The 19,999-nt window shown below is 40.4% G+C and overlaps 1 protein-coding gene across 13 annotated transcripts in view; it reads left to right on the top strand.

The window, feature by feature from the left end:
- CCDC110 (coiled-coil domain containing 110) overlaps positions 1-19,999 on the top strand; it is a 31,240-nt gene that overhangs the window by 5,135 nt on the left and 6,106 nt on the right. The window contains exons 1-7 of one of the 13 annotated variants that reach the window (XM_063604022.1): positions 65-319; positions 5,669-7,439; positions 8,217-8,272; positions 8,558-8,623; positions 10,105-10,215; positions 11,026-13,138; positions 13,931-19,573. In XM_063604022.1, the coding sequence (XP_063460092.1) occupies positions 7,385-7,439; positions 8,217-8,272; positions 8,558-8,623; positions 10,105-10,215; positions 11,026-13,138; positions 13,931-14,076 (2,547 nt within the window). In that variant the 5' untranslated portion in view covers positions 65-319; positions 5,669-7,384 and the 3' untranslated portion in view covers positions 14,077-19,573. Of the gene's footprint in view, positions 1-64; positions 518-5,668; positions 7,440-8,216; positions 8,273-8,557; positions 8,624-10,104; positions 10,216-11,025; positions 13,139-13,444; positions 19,577-19,999 lie in introns of those variants that run through there. The other 12 variants (XM_063604025.1, XM_034959512.3, XM_008977137.5 and 9 more) reach the window with 12 other exon arrangements.

Here is a 19,999-nt window from a genome sequence, read left to right as displayed (position 1 = left end):
CCTCGCCCAATCTCTCCGCCGCATCCCAGCCCTCAGCCCCCTCCCAGCCCCATTCCCTCCACCCCGCTCCCGCCTTCAGCCCCCTCCCAGCCCCATTCCCTCCACCCCGCTCCCACCTTCAGCCCTGCCCCGCCCCATCCCTCCACCCCGCTCCGCCGCCAGCCCCGCCACGCCACGACCCGCGACAGAACAGCCCCGGACGGTTCTGTTACAGAAAAGCAGCACCAGGAAGAGGATGAAGTTGACTCCGTTCTCCTTTCAGCGTCCAAGATCCTAAATTCTTCGGAGGGGGTGAAGGAAAGTGGCTGCAGCGACACAGGTAAAATCGCCAGACCGTCAAAGGCTCCTTTAACTGTACACAGGCGGCAGCATCTGGCCTGTGCCACCTGCTCACCTGGCGTGCTTCCCACGGCCGTGATGACACGGACAGCAGCCACCACGGCACTCGCGCTTTGTGCCAGTGCTGTTCTAAGCACGTAATGGATCAACTGTTTAATTCTCACAACACTTTTACGAGGTAGGTGCTATCACGATCCCCATTTTGCAGATGAGGAAACGGGCACAGAGAGGTTAACTCCCTAAGGTCACACAGGCAGCGAGGAATGGAGCGGGCATTCAGCAGGGCGGCTCCGGACTGCCTGTCTTCACCACCACGCTATGCTCCGTTGCTTCTCTGAATGCTAAGTAAGAATTGTTGCGTTTTTTGGACACACACTAAAACGATATGCGGTCAGCCCTCGGTATCTGGGAGTTCCGCATCCTTGGATTCAACCAACCACAGATGGAAAATATTCAGGGGGAAAAAAAATTTTAAAATAACAGTACCACAATTTTTAAATGCAAATTTTGAACAGTATAACATCCATTTACATAGCATTTACATTGTATAAGGTATTACAAGTAATCGAGAGATGATTTAAAGTATACAGCAGGATACACATAGAAGCTATGCAAATACTACCCCATTTTGTATTAGGGACTTGGGCATCTGCAGATTTTGCTATCCGCAGAGGCTCTGGAACCAATCCCCTGTGGATATCCAGGGAGGAGTGTATACCTTTTCTAAAGAAAACTACTTTTTACAGTAAATATTTATGGACTACAGGATATTATATGGGGAGGATGTTTGAAATAGCCACATAGCTAAAGCTTTCAAGCGCCGCATAAATTATGAATAAGATGGGGGTACCCAGCTAGGGGAATCTGAGGACATTGAAGGTGGAGTCCCAGGCGACTGACTACATGCCTCTCAGAGGAGCCTGCTGTGAGGGGACATGCCGGGGAAGGAGCAGAGCACGGGGCAGGAGAAGGGTCTAGACTGATGTGCCATGCCCGGACCCCCAGTTGCCCCTCTGTAGGATATGGGCAATCCTGATGCCAAAGTGCTGAACCACAAGAGGACTGAGGTTGGGACAGGATTTCTGCACCTCCACCATGCAAGATCTTCACAAAAAGCCTTGTCAGGGCCCGGAAAGAAGAGACTAGAGCAGCCACACCTCAGTAGACAGAAGACACCCGGCTGCCCAGGCACTACCAGGATGAGCAACACCCCAGTGGAGGCCAGCAGGACAGGCACGGGCCAGTCCCCTCTCCGCCCTCCTACCTCTACCCTTGAGATATGCAGGTTTCCCTGGGCAACCAGGAGGGGCAAAGGGGCCCCCTGAACGAAGGAGAAAAAGTCCTCACAGAGAGTTAAGACATTGAGGTAGCTCCGTATTTACCTCAAAGAGAGCATGTAAGGTCAGAAGAAATAGAAGTACCTTAATTTGGCAAGATCACATGTTTTCTAACATGAATGAGGCTTAGGGTTCTGGAGAAAGATGCCAACATTTATAGAAAATAGTTACATGCAAAACAGCACATGTACATGTTTAAGAGTTACAGTCTTTCTTGCCAGAACACAGTGTTTACAGGTCTGGGGTTGACACAGGACAGGTTCTTAATAAACACCAGTTATCTTGAGTCAGGGGCCACCCAGGAATTTCCTGCCTGCAACTACAGGCAAAACTAGGAGGTATGGCTGGCACCCTTCTCTCTACTCTCCTACTGATGCTTTCATTGTCACCAAGTGATCCATTCCCCGTGTACTGAGAAAATAATGACCTGATTTGCATAACTACTGCCAGGTTACAAAGAGTTATAGAATGTTCCCAAGGTGTCTCTGATTTCAGAACTAGTGGTTAACCTAATTAACCCTTATTGGAATGGGTTTGTGAGAGACTTTTGAATTTGAGGGTGCCCAGGGTGTTGTTCCCAGCACCCTGTTGTACCCGAGCCTTCATTCATTCATTCGTTTGTGGAGCATATTCTTTTGAGCACCTGCTAAGTTTCAAGTGCTGTTCTAGGTGCTGGGGATCCAACAGTGAACAAGACTTGCAAGATTCCCTGCCCACATGGAGCTTACCTTCTAGTGAGGGAACAGACAGACAAAGGCTATTGTTTGTAAGGGGGGAATAAATTCTATGGAGAAAATAAGGCTGAGAAGGGGTGGAGAAATATTTGGAGTGGCAGAGGTGGGTGGGAAGTGTGTCATTTTAAACAGGGTGGTAGGAGAAGGGCTCACTCAGCAGGTCACGTCTGAGCCAAGACCAGAAGGAAGTAAAGAAGCAATCTGTGCAGATTTCTAGGGAAAGAGCACCGCAGGCAGAGAGAATGGCAACTGCAAAGACCCTGTGGTGGGAGCGTGGCTGGTGTGATTGAGGAACGGTTGCTCTTGTAAATGGAGCAGAACAAGTAGGGAAGGGTAGGCGGGAGGAACCAGGACAGGGCTTTGTAGTTCCATGGATGAATTTGGGATTTATTCTGAGAAAATTGAGAAGCACTGGAGAGTTTTGAGAAGGCTTCTCTCCCCTCCGTCTTGACTAGAAATTTTGAATTTACCAAATTATCATCATATTGCCTCTGCAGTAATGAGTTAGTGTCTCTTGAGCATTCACTATGTGCCGTACACCTCGTACACCTCAGTAAGGGCTTTATCTACAAACTGGACACTCGCCTAGAGTTATCCCCTCACTGCGAGTGTGTGGCAAAGCTAGAATTCAAATCTGGGCAGCAGGCGACCTGCTGCATAGCTCCTTGCATAATGACTGTGACAAAGCCTCATGCAGAGGGTGCCACACCTCACAAAGCTTTGTAAGACAGGGACATCTAGGAATGAACTTGAATTGTCACAGCAGAACTCAGTATTAGAACCTGCGGCCAGGCATGGTGGCTCACGCCTGTAATCCCAGCATTTTGGGAGACCGAGGCAGGAGGATCACCTGAGGTCAGGAGTTTGAGACCAGCCTGGCCAACATGGTGAAACCCCGTCTCTACTAAAAATACAAAAATTAGCCGGGTGTGCTGGCACATGCCTGTAGTCCCAGCTACTCAGGAAGCCGAGGCAGGAGAATCACTTGAACCCGGGAGGCAGAGGTTGCAATGAGAAGAACCTAAGAATTACAAAGCTTGCAGAGAGCCTGACATCTTATATAGAATCGTTACCCTGTTGCATTTTCAGAATGTATTTGTTCCTCTTGGTCTGTTTGCTACAGGTATGCAGTTGGTACTTTTTGTATACATTGAATACAATATTTTTTGCAGGCTCAGAATAAAAATTACCTCAAAAGTCATCCCATTGATAACTACCTTGTTTTTCACTTTTGACAGAAATATGAAGCAGCTGGAAAATTTAAGTTGAATATGAGATGAGTAATATTCTCACATTCCCAATAAACTCTCATCTTGGTGGGTGGGACCATGCCTTCCGCTTTATGTGCCTCCCGGTATTGTATGTTTAGCAGGGACTTGGTAAATGGTGAAGTGTGATTGTGTTTTATCTCCTGGGTTCTTTGATAATTTCCCTTCCAATTCTAGAATCACGTAATTCTGTGTGACTAAGTATTGCCTAGTTTTTAAATTACCTTTCCTTTGGGAATAAGTAGCAGCCGATGTCTCTGAAACTCATAAGAAAAACAGAAAGTTATGTTAATAGCTTTTAAAAATAGATGAATCCGACTCCCTGCCTACTCTCGGCCTGTGCAGAATCATCTGAACTTTGCTGGAGAAAAACACTCACTTTTGAGTCATACCATGAATCTAAAATGCACTCTCAATGCTATTGGGAAAACTTACTTTATTTCCACAGAAAATTCTTCTTCAAATCCTCTGCAAAAAAGCTATTTCAGTCCTCCTGTTCTTAAATCTCGAACACGTTTCTCCCTGGCCGCTCCACTCATAACATGGTCCCACTCTATATGAAAAAAGTAGAAGCACTCAGACCCAAACTCCTTCATTCTCACCCTTCACATTTGTGAAACCCATATTCTAGGTCTTCTCCCATTTCAACGGAAGAATTGTCCTTGATCAATCAAAAGTGATTTCCTCTGGATCTCATCTCCTGTGGAATTCTCAAGTCCCAGCTTCTGCAATTAGCCTCCCTCGTTGTCCGGAATTATTGCTTTTCTCCCTTTCTACTATGTGATTCCAGCAGCAAACAAGCATGTTAGAATGTCCTGTGGTTTAAAAAAAAAAAAAATTCCTTCTCTTAGCCAGATGTGGTGGCACACACCTGTGGTCCCAGCTACTCCGGAGGCTGACATGGGAGGATCACTTGAGCCTTGGAGGTGGAGGCTGCAGTGAGTCAAGATCACTTCACTGCACTCCAGCCTGGGCAACAGAGTGAGACTCCATCTCAAAAAAAGAAAAAAAATCCCTCTTGACCTTCACATCTCTTCCAGGATGCACTGTCTTCCCTTCCACAGTGAAACTAGAAACAGTGACCTATCCTCCATGCCCACCAATCTCCACATTCCATTCTCTCCTCAAGCACTTCGTTCGGGCTTCTATACATGTCCTTCTGCATGGCCAGCAGTGACATCTATGTTTGTTTGTTTATTTATTTATTTTAGATGGAGTTTCGCTCTTGTCTCCCAGGCTGGAGTGCAGTGGCACAATCTCGGCTCACTGCAACCTCCACCTCCCACGTTCAAATGATTCTCCTGCCTCAGCCTCCCGAGTAGCTGGGATTACAGGCCCCGCCACCACACCCAGCAAATTTTTTGTATTTTTAGTAGAGACAGGGTTTCACCATGTTAGCCAGGATGGTCTCGATCTCCTGACCTCGTGATCTGCCCGCCTAGGCCTCCCAAAGTGCTGGGATTACAGGTGCGAGCCACCGCGCCAGGCCCATCCATGTTGAATGATGTATTCATTGCTGCTCCCATGAATCATACACTGGTAGACCCACCTGACTATTGGATATCTCTTCTTTGATGTTTAACAGACAACCTAGCCTTAACATATCTAAAAATGTTTTTCTCCTAAAGTATGTTCCTACTCTACTGTTTTCCCCCAGTAAATGACATCATCCCTCATCCATCTGCTCTCACCAGAAAACAAGGAGCCATCCTTCATTCGTCTCTCCTGGCCCCAACGAATCCTCCAGCAATGCTGCTGGCTCCATCTCCAAAGTATATTCTGAATCTGCCTGCTTTCCCCACCTCCCCCACCACCATTCTAGTCCAAGATATCTTCATCTCCACTTGGATTATTGCGGTAGCCCTGCAATTGCCTTCTCACCCCCACCCCATACTCTATTATCATGTAGCAGAGTGACCTGTAAACTTTTCAGTCAGATCAAATCATTCTCATGATGGAAACCTTCCAAAGTTCCCCGTTTCACTTGCAGGAAAAGCCAATCCGCTCAGCTTGGCCTGGCGGCTCTGCATAACCTAGCCCCGGTCTCCTGCTCCGACGTGTCCTCATCTTCTGCTCCCGTGGGTCCAGTAAGCTGCTTAGTACCAGTGCAATCACGCTGAGGCCAAGAAAGGAAGAAGAGATGGAAGATGAAAAATATATGTCGACAACATGTATAAATCCCATTGCTTTCTTTGAAATCTTTGATTTACTGTATCCCTTTATTAAGTCTGTACATTTCTTTTGGTCTCATATTTCTTATTTGGTTTTAGCTAAAGGAATCTTATATTTAGCTTTGAACTTGCAAATCCTCCTAATGAAAGGAAATCTGTACAGAAAAAGGAAGCTATTCCTGTAGGTATAGGAAGGAGATAGAATTTTGAACAGTTACATCACTCAGAATAGAGTTGAAGGCTGAATACATTTACGAGAATGATATCCTATCTTCGTGTTTAAATAAAGAGCTGTGTGGAAATTACAGTTACAGAACAGAATGTAAACATAAACCTTCACAGTGTATAAATCACATAACTAGCAAATACCATGAAAAGAGGGAAGTAGGCATGGAAGGAAATAGAACGCTAATTTTCTCATCTCTCTTGGCAGGGAGTAAGTCAACAATGAATACAATAGAACTGTATGTTATTGAAACAATAAAGGTTTCAATCTCTTAATTCTTTTCATGTTAATTTTCATTAGTTTACAGGGATCTCTTAGGAAATAATATCTCTCATGTAGTAAAAAAAATCTAAATACTAGAAATAATTTCCACTACTTGCAGTTTTAAAAATTCTCTTAAATTCAAGTAAATATAGGCACTATTTATGTAAAATACCATTTATGTATAAAATGATTCCACTTCGTCCACATATGTGCATAGAGAGCTGACCGAAAGATGGCACCTAGAATTAACAACAGTTCATTGTGGGTGGCAGGATTCTAGGTGGTATATTCTTCCCGATTTGCACTTTGGTCTAGTTAAGTTCATTAGAAGAGGTTACTTTAGAGTCTGAAAAACGTTGTGTTTCCTTCCTATGCTGGTCTGGGCCTTCCTTCAGTTCCTTATTTTTTAGATGAACAGTTCAGGATACCAGGAGTTTAGCTGCCATTTTATTCCCAAGAAGAGGCAAAGCTAAGCAAGATCCAGACAGCAAGATCCACCCTCTGACTGAAGGTGGAGGCAAAGCTAAGCAAGATCCAGACAGACTCGCTCTCCCTCCCCACCCTCTGACTGAAGGTGGGATTCTTCAATAGCCAGGCAGCTCCAGGCTCCAAACCAGCGTTGCCCTTTGGTGGTGAGGGTCAGAGAGCAGAAGGGGTGCCTCTACTTTGCAAGCGGCTTCTCTAACATCTGACAGTCTGCCAATCCAAAGGAGATTCGCTGACCTCTTTTAAAACTTAGGGCAGAAATTATCAGCCTAGGGGAATGTTCCATCATAGCTCTCATTTTACTTAGGACACTGAAAGCTTTTATGAATACACTCTTTAATAAAAAGTTTACAAAGCAAGCAGCCTAACATGCAGACAAAGAGGGATATAAGGGCATTTGCAAACATGATAGAGTCTCCCCCTGTTGCAGATCTATAATCTATCCAGGACGGTATCAAGCAAGTGACATTCTGCCTATTATCAAAAGAAGCTGGAGTACTTCTGTCTACTGTATCTTAGTATCAGAGTCGCCAAGCAAAACACAACAGTCAAGCACCGGATGGAACAACCCTTTACTCACAGACTGAAGAGACGGAGCAAGATCAGCCTCAGTAGTGGGTGTTGGTTCCCCATGGCCAGAGGGCCCCTTCTGGCCCATCTATAATCTAGCAGGGGACAGTTAGAGTAGCAGGGTTGGCCAGGTATCATATGACACACACACTTAAGCAGAACAAAGGAGTACACACTGAGTCTGAAGCTGGGAGTGCTATCCCCACACATGGTAGCAAGTCCAGCACAGGCTGTGAACGAGGACTTTAGCAAGAGTCCCCTTGGTAAAGAAGTGTTCCAGGCCCAGGCCCATTCATACATGGCCAAGAGGGGATCTAAAGACTGTGAATGTGAAACTGCCCTTCCCAAGGGAAGCCACAAGTGCGTACTGTGCTTAAGCCAGGACAAAAATTATGCTGTTGATCCAACTTGGTTTCCATAAGGGGAAAAATGTCACAGGGAAATTTCACAGAAATTGAGGCCTGTATACTACTTTGCCAAGGGTCTCCCATAATATGAGCATTATTAGGTTTTTTTTGAATGCAGTTTATATCCCAGAAACAAAGATATTTGATATTTGAGTTTTTGAGAGTTCTAAGTGTGGTGTTGCAAATTAACGGTGTACTCTAAAAGTGAAGACACTTATTACAACCTCAAGTAGATATATTAAGTCAAGCGAGAATTACCACTTAAGCTTATGTGACTAGCATAGTGTGAATATCAGAAGTTCTCATTATCTCTGCCTCAGTATCCAAGAAAGTTAGGAGACTGCTTTCTATTACAGGTTTTAAAAAATAAAATTTAAGAATTAAGTCACATGGTTTTTCAATTTTGCTTCTTAGAATATGGCTGCATAGCAGAATCAGAAAATCAAATCCAACCACAATCAGCATTGAAAGTGAGTCTATATTCCATTTTATTATCTCCAAAATTCTGGGTAAAGGCTGATCTTTTTCAGAATAAATACTTCCTAAATGCAAACAGGTTCTCTCACTTTATCCTCACAAGGATCTCCATGAAAGCACATTGGGGAGTTAGCAAAATGCCTAAGAATGTGAACCACCTGACCCTCATGGGATCTTTTCAAGTAATAGGCAACTTTGGGAGACATAAAATCATAACAATTCAAGAATACATTTACCTACCTAAAAATACTCAATTTCATACTTTACTTTTGTCATAGGTCCTTCAGCAGCAGTTGGAATCATTTCAGGCTTTGCGAATGCAGACTTTGCAGAATGTCAGCATGGTATGTTTCTTTTGATCTATATATGAAATATCTCACCTTGAAGTATCATCCCATCTTCTAAGCTGATGGTCACTAGCCAATGGATTAGTTGACACAGAATTTAATATAATAGAGGCCACAGCATATTCTAGGCTCAAAATTTATTTTAAAGAAACTACATTCTTCTCTGTTATACTTCTATTTGGAAACAAGCCAAAAGAGATAGCACTCGCTGATTTTTTAAATACACGTTTAAAGTCTATATGTAGACTACAAATAGGGACCCTCATTATAGGTGACATGAAATCTACTTCAAACTGGCTTAGGGAAAAAATACACTTTAATAGCTCAAGTAAATGAAAGTCCTGGAGAGAGCTCACTTCAGGATGGCTGAGTCCACATGATCAGGTCTTGTGTCGTCAAAATAGGTCTCACTCTGTATCCTGATTCTGCTTTCCACAGTAGGGGATTCTCAGACTCCCTGTGGTGGTAGAAGATCTGCTAGAAGGTCCAGTTCTTTCTCCTTCCAAATTCAAGTCAAAGAAGAGAGTACACTTTGCTTTGAGAAGGAGTTTCATTTTTGTCACCCAGGCTGGAGTGTAGTGGCATGATCTTGGCTCCCTGCGACCTCTGCCTCCTGGGTTCAAGCAATTCTCCTGCCTCAGCCTCCTGAGTAGCTGGGATTACAGGTGCCCACCACCATGCCTGGTTAATTTTTGTATTTTTAGTAGAGACCAGGTTTCACCACATTAGCCAGGCTGGTCTTGAACTCCCGACCTTAGGTGATCTGCCCACCTCAGTCTCCCAAAATGCTGGGATTACAGGCGTGAGCCACCGCACCCGGCTACACTTTGCTCATAATGGTTTAGACTGAGGTTCTTGGCCTGATTCAGATGGATCCCGACTGGGTCACATGCAATGCTTCAACCAATCACTGTCAGGTGGCCACTGTTCCCTGACTAGTGAGCACTCAGTCAGGTGCCCCTGGGAGTTAGAGGCAGAATCAATACTACCATAACCACGCTTCATCCAGAAGAAATAAGAAGAAGTATAAACAGAAGGCTAGAGTATAGATATTGGGGGTATGTAACACACACATATTCACTAAAGACCCAATGTAAACTTCATCCCAATATTCTTATACTAAAAGCACCTGCAGGGAAATAGGAAGGGAAGATAACTCCTCCTAAGGGGGACAGAATAGATTCCAAAGGTCTCTTATTCAACAATGTAAAAATCAGACACCTAAAATCATTTGAATATAGTTCATAAAACTTTGTTTTACTAAATTGCTTCTGATTATAACAAGGCATAATTTTCTTAAAGATTAACGATAGAGATTACAATAAATTAAGTAGCTTTCATTTATATTCTATAAGATGGGAAAGACTGTTTATGGGCAGGAAATTTAAACACACCTTTTAATTATAATGTCTATTATTCCTGTACATTCATAAGTTTACAAATCTGAAATCAAATTTTTCTCAATTTATCTTTTAAAGGTACAGTCGGAAATCAGTGAAATATTGAACAAAAGTATTATTGAAGTAGAAAACCCACAATTTAGCTCAGAAAAAAATCTGGTGTTTGGCACGCGCATTGAAAAGGATTTGGTATGTTATTCTACAGAAATCATTTCTATATGTAGGTACTTCAAAACGTGACTACCATCAGTTCATTTCACTTTACATGATCCTCTTTGTTACAGGAAAAATGGACCATCAGAGATGAAAATAAGGAAACCCCAGTCCTGAAAACCTTAAAAGATGTGTATTTACCTCTGTACTTTTGCAGTTTTCCCATTTCTCTTAAGAGTCTGTGAGGGACATTTGACTTAGTCCAGATCGTGAAAGATTCCCGAGTAAATTCAAATGCAAGGCAGTTTTTATAGCCAATCTATTCACTTAGGATTGACCTAGGTCTGGGGTAAATTCCCTAGAAAAGCTCCAAACCAAAGTTACCATCACTGTGTCCACACTGACTCAAATTCACACTTCCAGGATAGTCACAGTCCTAAAATCATCTGAAATGAGTGCAAGCTAAGGTTAACAAATAGCCCAGAATTGGAAACATTCATTTGCCTGAAACTCCCATTTGACCTATCGGTTCCATTCTTCCCACCTACCTATGACAGCCTCTTGAAGGACGCTACATTTCTATATTTCTGAAATTGAGGGGTTGGCCCATGTATCTCACCCCAAAGGAAATAAGAGCAAGTTCTAAGCAAATTGTGAAGACCAGAGTTACAGATCTCAAAATAACTGTTGGAGAAAATAAATCATACTTGTTATGCTCCTTTGCTGTAGAAATGGATAAAATGCTTGTTTAGGGTACATAAATAAACCCTCCACAAAATATTATCTGTACTGCTTTATCATGTGGCAAATGACCATACATTTATAGTGTACTTCTTATTGTTACAGCCTACAGAGAATCAAGAAGAAAACCTTTCTATGGAGAAAAGTCATCATTTTGAGGATTCCAAGACACTTCATTCAGTGGAAGAAAAATTAAGTGGTGATAGTGTGAACAGTCTCCCTCAAAGTGTAAATGTTCCATCCCAGATACATTCCGAGGACACATTAACTCTGAGAACTTCAACAGACAATTTATCTTCAAACATAATTATACACCCTTCAGAAAATTCTGACATCTTGAAGAATTATAATAACTTTTATCGTTTTCTACCTACTGCACCTCAAAATGTGATGTCTCAAGCTGATACAGTAATTCAGGATAAATCCAAAATTACTGTGCCTTTTCTCAAGCATGGATTTTGTGAAAATTTAGATGACATTTGCCATTCTATCAAACAAATGAAAGAAGAGCTTCAAAAGTCACATGATGGGGAAGTGGCACTTACAAATGAACTTCAGACTTTACAAACTGATCCAAATGTTCACAGGAATGGTAAATATGACATGTCCCCTATTCACCAGGATAAAATGAACTTTATTAAGGAAGAAAACATGGACGGTAACTTAAATGAAGATATAAAATCAAAGAGAATTTCAGAATTAGAGGCATTAGTGAAGAAATTACTCCCCTTCAGGGAAACAGTGTCAAAATTCCATGTGCATTTCTGTAGAAAATGTAAAAAGTTATCTAAGAGTGAAATGCACAGGGGAAAGAAAAATGAGAAAAACAATAAAGAAATTCCCATCACTGGCAAAAATATTACAGATTTAAAATTCCATTCCAGAGTTCCAAGATACACACTGTCCTTCCTCGACCAAACAAAACATGAAATGAAAGACAAAGAAAGACAACAATTTCTAGTAAAACAAGGATCAATAATATTTGAAAATGAGAAAACTTCCAAAGTTAATTCCGTTACTGAGCAGTGTGTTGCAAAAATTCAGTACTTACAGAATTACCTAAAAGAATCTGTGCAGATACAGAAAAAGGTAACGGAACTGGAGAGTGAAAATCTAAACCTTAAGTCCAAAATGAAACCTCTTATCTTTACCACACAATCTCTCATACAGAAAGTTGAAACATATGAAAAGCAACTTAAGAATCTGGTTGAAGAAAAGAGTACTATTCAGTCTAAGTTAAGTAAAACAGAAGAAGACAGCAAAGAGTGTCTTAAAGAATTTAAAAAAATAATTAGTAAATATAATGTTCTGCAAGGCCAAAATAAAACTCTAGAGGAAAAAAATATACAACTTTCTTTAGAGAAGCAACAAATGATGGAAGCATTAGATCAACTAAAAAGTAAGGAACACAAAACTCAAAGTGATATGGCCATTGTCAATAATGAAAATAATCGAATGAGTATAGAAATGGAAGCAATGAAAACCAATATTCTGTTGATACAAGATGAAAAAGAAATGTTAGAGAAAAAAACACACCAGCTTCTAAAAGAAAAAAGCTCACTTGGAAATGAACTAAAAGAAAGCCAGCTAGAGATAATGCAGCTAAAAGAGAAAGAAAGATTGGCAAAAACGGAACAAGAGACACTTCTTCAAATAATAGAAACAGTTAAAGATGAAAAACTCAACCTTGAAACAACATTACAAGAATCTACTGCTGCCAGGCAAATTATGGAAAGAGAAATTGAGAATATTCAAACCTACCAATCTACTGCCGAAGAGAATTTTCTGCAAGAAATAAAAAATGCAAAATCAGAAGCAAGTATTTATAAGAATAGCTTGTCAGAAATTGGCAAGGAATGTGAAATGTTATCAAAAATGGTAATGGAAACCAAAACAGATAACCAGATTCTAAAAGAAGAACTAAAGAAACATAGTCAAGAAAATATAAAATTTGAAAACAGCATCAGTAGACTTACTGAAGACAAAATACTTTTAGAAAATTACGTAAGAAGCGTAGAAAATGAAAGGGATACCTTGGAATTTGAGATGCGGAATCTTCAACGAGAATATTTAAGTTTAAGTGATAAAATTTGTAATCAGCATAATGACCCTTCAAAAACAACTTATATTTCAAGAAGAGAGAAATTCCATTTTGACAACTATACTCACGAAGATAATTCTAGTCCTCGGAGTAGGCCTTTGGCTTCGGATTTGAAAGGTACACGCAAGTCCTGGTAGATTAGTAGAGATGTGTTTAAGATTCTTTTAGCCTATTGGGCACTACAGAGTACAGAAATAAGGAGGAAACTTTAAAATGAATACAATTTTGTTCTGTAAAATTTGTATCCAATTTATTATACAGTGAAATTATTTAGGAAATTTTTCTAGATAAAATTTATTTTGTTTATATTATGTGCATTGTATGTGTACAAACCAACTTTGGCAGTGAGCAAGAGGGAGTTAATTATTATTTTAAAGTATAAGTAGCACTCCCACCTTAAAAGAATTCTTTTTTTTTTCCTAGGAATTCCAAGTAAACGGTATCATTTGCTTCCATCCGAGACATATAAATAAACTTCTAAAATCAATGTTTCAAAACCTTTGTCCAAGTACTTTTTCCCCCTACAAAATAATTTTAAATTATGTGATTACATTAACCTGGTAATTGATTAGACTAGTTTTTGAAATTAGAAATTGGAATTAGGTATATATTTTATACTGTCAAGAACGGTGGTGAATCTGAGATTTTACCCAACTAGTAAGCTCATATTTTAGCCTGCCACAGTTTTGTGGGTTCTAGTGGAAGGCACAAGACTCCTGAGCGAGAGATTAAGGAGAGTTTGTTACAATAGCAGGAGCCAGGGAATCAGCATGTTTGCATTGGTTGTCCAAGCCCCAGTTTCTACAGGCAGCGTAAAGAGGATCACACAGTGGGTTGCATTACAGGAGAGAGTGAGCTTAGAAACCCGAGTATTATAATGGATAGTAAGATGCCTGCCCTTTCCTGTAGGTGGAAACACTACACTGGACAATACACATGCCTGCCCTGGCTCCAGAGGAAACACAATCTCTAGCTTCCAAGGTTGCAAGCACACCTGTTCTGTGCTCCAGAGACACTCTGTCTTCCAAGACTGCTATTCAAATATTCCTTGTTGAATTCTGTCCAAAGCTTTTTCTACATTTATTGGAGGTGATCCTGGTTTTTCTCCTTTAATCTGTTAATATGGTAAATTATGTTAATTTTGAAACACTAACCTTGAATTCCTGGGATAAACTCCACTAGGTGATGTTGTATTATTCTTTTAATATACATTCCTGGATTCAATTTGGTAATATTTTGTTAAGGATTTCTGCTTCTGTATTCAGAAGGATGTTGGTCTGTATTATTTTCTTGTAATGTCTTTGTCTGGCTTTGGCATCAGGAAAATCCTGTTGGGAAGTGTTTCCCCTCCTCTATTTTCTGAATTTGTGTAGGATTGGTATTATTAATATTATTCCTTCCTTAAATATTTAAATATGTAATACTCATACATATTTGTAAAATATATAATATGTAAATATTCACCAGAGGGCCTGGATTTTTCTAAATGGGAAGGTTTTACATTGCTAAATGATTTCTATTAATATAGAACTACTCAGATTTTCTATTTCTTGAGTTAGAGTTGATAATTTTGTATGTTCTGAGGAATTTGTACATTTCATGTAAGTTCTCAAATGTATTGTCACAAAGTTGTTCATAATATTCCTTATTAGCATTTTCACGTTCAAAGGACTTGTAGCGATGTCCCCTCTTTAATTTCTGACATTGGTAATTTGGGAGTTCTTTTTTCTTTATTATTCTTGCTAGAGTTTTACCAATTTTATTTTTCTTTTCAAAAAATCAGCTTATTATTTCATTGATTTTTCTTGCTGCTTTGTTTTTTACTCCATTGATTTCTGTTCCTATTTAGTAATTTCATTCCTTTGGGTCATCTGGGGCTACTTTGCTCCTTCACTAGTTTCATACCTGCATTAATTGCATCACAGAGTCTGGTATGTTTTCATTTTCATTCAGTTCAAAATACTTTCTTTTTCACTTGTGATTTATTCTTTGACCCAATGGATTGGAAGTGAGTTGCTTGATTTCTAAATGTTTGGAGATTTTCAGTTATCTTTCTTTTATTGATTTCTAATTTAATTCTGTTTTGATCAGAGAACATACTCTATAATCTTTTTTAATTTATGGAGACTTGTTTTATTGCCCAGAATATGGTCTGTCTTGGTTGATGTTTCAGGTGAACTGGAGTGTTCTGTAAATGTCAACTGAGTAAACGTGGTTGACAGGTTTGAGCAAATCTATATCTGTACTGATCTTGTGTCTGCTTGTTCTAACAGTTACTGATAGAGGAACAGAGAAGTTGATTTGTTCATTCTATAAATTTGTTTAGTGTGTTTTAAAGCTCTTTTATTTTAATTTTTATTATTATTATTATTTTTTTTGAGATGGAGTCTCACTGTTGTCAGCCCGGGCTGGAGTGCAATGGAACAATCTCAGCTCACTGCAACCTCCACCTCCTGGGTTCCAGCAATTCTCCTGCCTCAGCCTCCCGAGTAGCTGAGATTACAGGTGCCCACCACCATGCCTGGCTAATTTTTGTATTTTTAGTAAAGACGGGGTTTCACCATGTTGGCCAGACTCGTGTCAAACTCCTGACCTCAGGTGATCCACCTGCCTCGGCCTCCCAAAGTGCTGGGATTACAGGCATAAGCCACCGCGCCTGGCCAAAGCTCTTTGATGTATGCATACACATTTAGCACTATTATGTCCAGTTGGTAAACTGATACCTTTATTATTATGAAATAACCCTCATTATCCCTAGGGGTATTCCTTGTTCTAAAGTCTCTGATACTGATATAGCCCCTCTAGTTGTCTTTAGATTGGTATTTGCATAGTATATCTTTTTGCATCCTTTTATATTTATTTTGTAATGATGAATCAGTAGGAGAAACTCTGAATAGTTAAATAATAAATATATACCATGAAAATGGATTACTAAATCCTGAAAATCAAATATAAATCAAAGAACTAAAGTATTAAGAAAATAACTAATGGTGAGCACTATATCCATTTAAATACAAAATTAAGATTAAAGAACTGTTTGAATTATGGTTACAAAATAGAGTGTTAGTGTTAAAAAAACATTGACAATATAAAACAAACAATATAACTAAAAAGTTAGGCGCATCCTTTTACTTTTAACCTACCTTTGTCTATTTTGTTTACTGCTGAATCCCAGTGTCCAGAACCATGCCTGGAATATAGCAGACACTCAACATCTGTTAAGTGAATGATGAATGAACAGGCTGCCATTACACTAGAATATTAGGCAGAGGCTGGGCATTCACCTTGTACGAACATTATAAAGAGTTTTAAGTATCAAGAAGTTTAGACAAAATTAGCTGGGTGGGGTGGTACATACCTGTAGTCCCAGCTACTCGGGAGGCTGAGGTAGGAGGATCGCTTGACCCCAGGAGTTTGAGGCTGCAGTGAGCTATAATTGTGCCACTGCACTCCAGCCTGGGTGACAGAATGAGACCCCATCTGTTAACAACAACAGCAAAGCTTAGACAAGATGACGTTTTAGGTCACTTTCCTTCTTTTTTATTTTTTTGAGATGGAGTCTTGCTCTGTGGCCCAGGCTGGAGTGCAGTGGCCTGATCTCAGCTCACTGCAACCTCCGCCTCCCAGGTTCAAGTGATTCTCCTGCTTCAGCCTCCTGAGTAGCTGGGACTACAGGCATGTGCCACCATGCCCAGCTTATTTCTGTATTTTTAGTAGAGATGAGGTTTCACTATGTTGGCCAGGCTGATCTTGAACTCCTGACCTTAAGTGATCCTCCCGCCTCAGCCTCCCAAAGTGCTGGGATTACAGGCGTGAGCCACTGCGCCCAACCATTTTAGGTCACTTTCTAACAGTAGTGTAATGATTTCAAATTGCTTTATGAAGATTTTTGGAAATATATATAATATTGGGGGAGGGAGGATAATATATGTTTTTCTAGCTATCTCCCATAGGCTTATAGCCTGCCCCCTTGATAAGGTGTGAGGAGGAATAAACTGGAAACAGGTCTTCTCAAGTCTTTTTTCTTGTAAAGTAACATGCGTTCTACAGTTGATTTCCTACAAGTAACTAACCTCCACCTTACCCTGCTCTCTAATTTTGGTAAAGGCTGTAGAGTGACTAATGTAACTGTTAAACGCAGCCAGAGGCTGGCCGTGGTGGCTCATGCCTGTAATCCCAGCACTTTGGGAGGCCGAGGCGGGTGGATTACCTGATGTCAGGAGTTCAAGACCAGCCTGACCAACATGGTGAAACCCCATCTCTACTAAAAATACAAAATTAATTAGCTGGGCTTGGTTGGCAGGTGCCTGTAATCCCAGCTACTCAGGAGACTGAGGCAGGATAATCGCGTGAACCCAGGAGGCAGAGGTTGCAGTGAGCCGAGATCACATCATTGCACTCCAGCCTGTGCAACAAGAGCAAAACTCCGTCTCAAAAAAAAAACAAAATAGCAATGAGAAGGCTGAGGTGGGAGGATCATTTGAGCCTAGGGGTTGGAGATGAGTGTGGGCAGCATAGGGAGACCTTGTCTCCACAGAAAATTTGAAAAATTAGCCAGGTGTGGTGGCATATGCCTCTGGTCCCAGCTACTTAGGAGGCTGTGGCTGTGGCAGGATTGCTTGAGCCTGGGAGGTTGAGGCTGCAGTGAGCCATGATCGCACCACTGCACTCCAGCCTGGGCGACAGAGCAACACCCTGTCTCGGGGAAAAAAAAAAAAAGCAAGACTGTGTGGCTTTGCCACTGGTAGTTGTGCTAACTTGGACAAATTAGTTAATCTTTCTCTAACTCCATTTCATTGTTAGATGTAGATTAAGTGATTCATAATTGAAAACATATTAATATGGAATGCACATGGAATGGTATCTGGCACATCGCATTATATAAGTGTTATGTAATGCTACTATAATGCTACTCACTCACTTTTGGAAAATTAAGTTATAACTGACGAAAATTCAAATTAACAAATTACCTTACAACTTATTTACAACAAATTATTTGATGGATAATGATCTAGTGGTTGTTTTTGTTTTGTTTTGTTTTAGTTTGTTTTAAGAGACAGGGTCTCACCATGTGGCCCAGTCTGGCCTCAAACTCCTGGGTCCTGGTGATCCTCCTGCCTTGGCTTCCCAAAATGCTGGGACTACAGGCATGGGCCACTGTACCCAGCCTTAATAGACCGATATATATTTTTTATTTATTTTACAGCTTATAAAATATTTTAAATTTGGTGTTCATAATAATTCTTCCAGGTAGATAATACAAATGACAGATAATGAAAGAGTCTTAAATTAATTTTGCTCTAGTATAGACAGCTATAATAGTAATAGGTTGAACCTGGCTTTTTTTTTTTTTTTGAGTCTCACTCTGCCGTCCAGGCTGGAGTGCAGTGGTGCAGTCTTGGCTCACTGCAACCTCCGCCTCCCAGGCTCAAGCAATTCTCCTGCCTCAGCTTCCCCAGTAGCTGCAATTACAGTTGCCCACCACCATGCCTGGTTAATTTTTGTATTTTTGGTAGAGACAGTATTTCACCATGTTGATCAAGCTGGTCTCGAACTCCTGACCTCAAGTAATTCACCCACCTTGGCCTCCCAAAGTGTTGGGATTACAGGCGTGAGCCACCGAGCCCGGCCTTGAACTTGGCTTATTATTCTTAATGCATGTTCCACATTTATATACAAAAGGAGCAGGCAGTCTCTGAAGAAGCAGGATAAGATTTCAAAAACTATGATTGTACTACTGCTTAACTTTCTTGAGGTGCTACTGCTTAACTTTCTCTCCAGTTCGTATTAGAGCTTCTTATTGATCTAAGTTTCCCTTAAAGTTAAGCCTTTCTTCCATGTTATGTCAACATCCACAATCATTGTTTCAGATTTGAGCCTTGAACAGATGTAAGTAGACAGTTTGTAGCAGAGACTGATGTCTGGCTGAGCAAGCTTATTTCTTCCATTACTCATTGACGATGGATGCAGAAAACTACCCAAGTCATACAGGCATCATAATGGGAGAGCAGATGACTAGATGTGTAAGTTGTCAATAGAGGATGCCAGTGCCATGGCTGAGTCTGAGGAATAAAACTGTTTCATACTGTTACATTTTCAAAGTTAAAAGAAGAGACAACAATTGTAAGAAAACAATCCATGGGCATCATAACTAGTTTGCACCTGTCAGATCGAATGTGTGTGTATGTATGATTTCCTCTACTGACACTTAGAAAAATCTTAATTGTTTTACATATTTCACTATTCCCATTACTGGTTTCCATATTTGGTTTTCTGTAAACTGACACAATACATTTATATAAAATCCAGATAAGGTCTGTCAATTGTCACACTACTGCTTAAACCCTTCAGGAAGGCATTAGGTTAGTGTTCCCATCTATGAATATGATATGAAGTGTGTTGTCTTAAAAAGGCACATTAATAAAAATTAACTATAAAGACAGATTAAAATGAACAATTATGATTTTGAAATCTAAAATAAATTTTGATAAAATCTGAAAATATAAAACTCTTATCTCAAAAGAATTGGGATTACAGGCATGAGCCACCGCGCCCAGCCTAAGAATAAATATATTTATAAGGCTTTTTTGGTAACATTATTGATATATAACCATAGATTTTATTCACCTATGTGTACTTGGTAAGGCCATTCCTATTCTGAAGACAAATGTATTCAATATTACTCTTTGATTCACATTATACCCTTGGTAATGTGTTTACGATATTAATTGCACAGAGTTAGTTATGAGGCAGGCATGAAAAATTCCTTTAAAACCTTAATTGTAAAAATTATCTGTACCATCTGCACTCCTCCTTCAAAAGCCAGCTATATGTCTGGCTTGACATAGTTCCCTCCACTTAAAAAAAGTGGGGAGGCCCAAAAGAAGAGTCTTGTAGCCTTCTACAAACTCATTTCCAGCTCTAGGCAGCCTGGACCGGCAGAAGGACAAGTTCTAACAAAGCACCACGTATTTGTCC

The sequence above is a fragment of the Pan paniscus genome, chromosome 3, assembly GCF_029289425.2.
Source record: "Pan paniscus chromosome 3, NHGRI_mPanPan1-v2.0_pri, whole genome shotgun sequence".
Taxonomy (NCBI): domain Eukaryota; kingdom Metazoa; phylum Chordata; class Mammalia; order Primates; family Hominidae; genus Pan; species Pan paniscus.
Note: the sequence above shows the minus strand (reverse complement) of the source record. Positions and strands in the feature narration are given on the sequence as shown.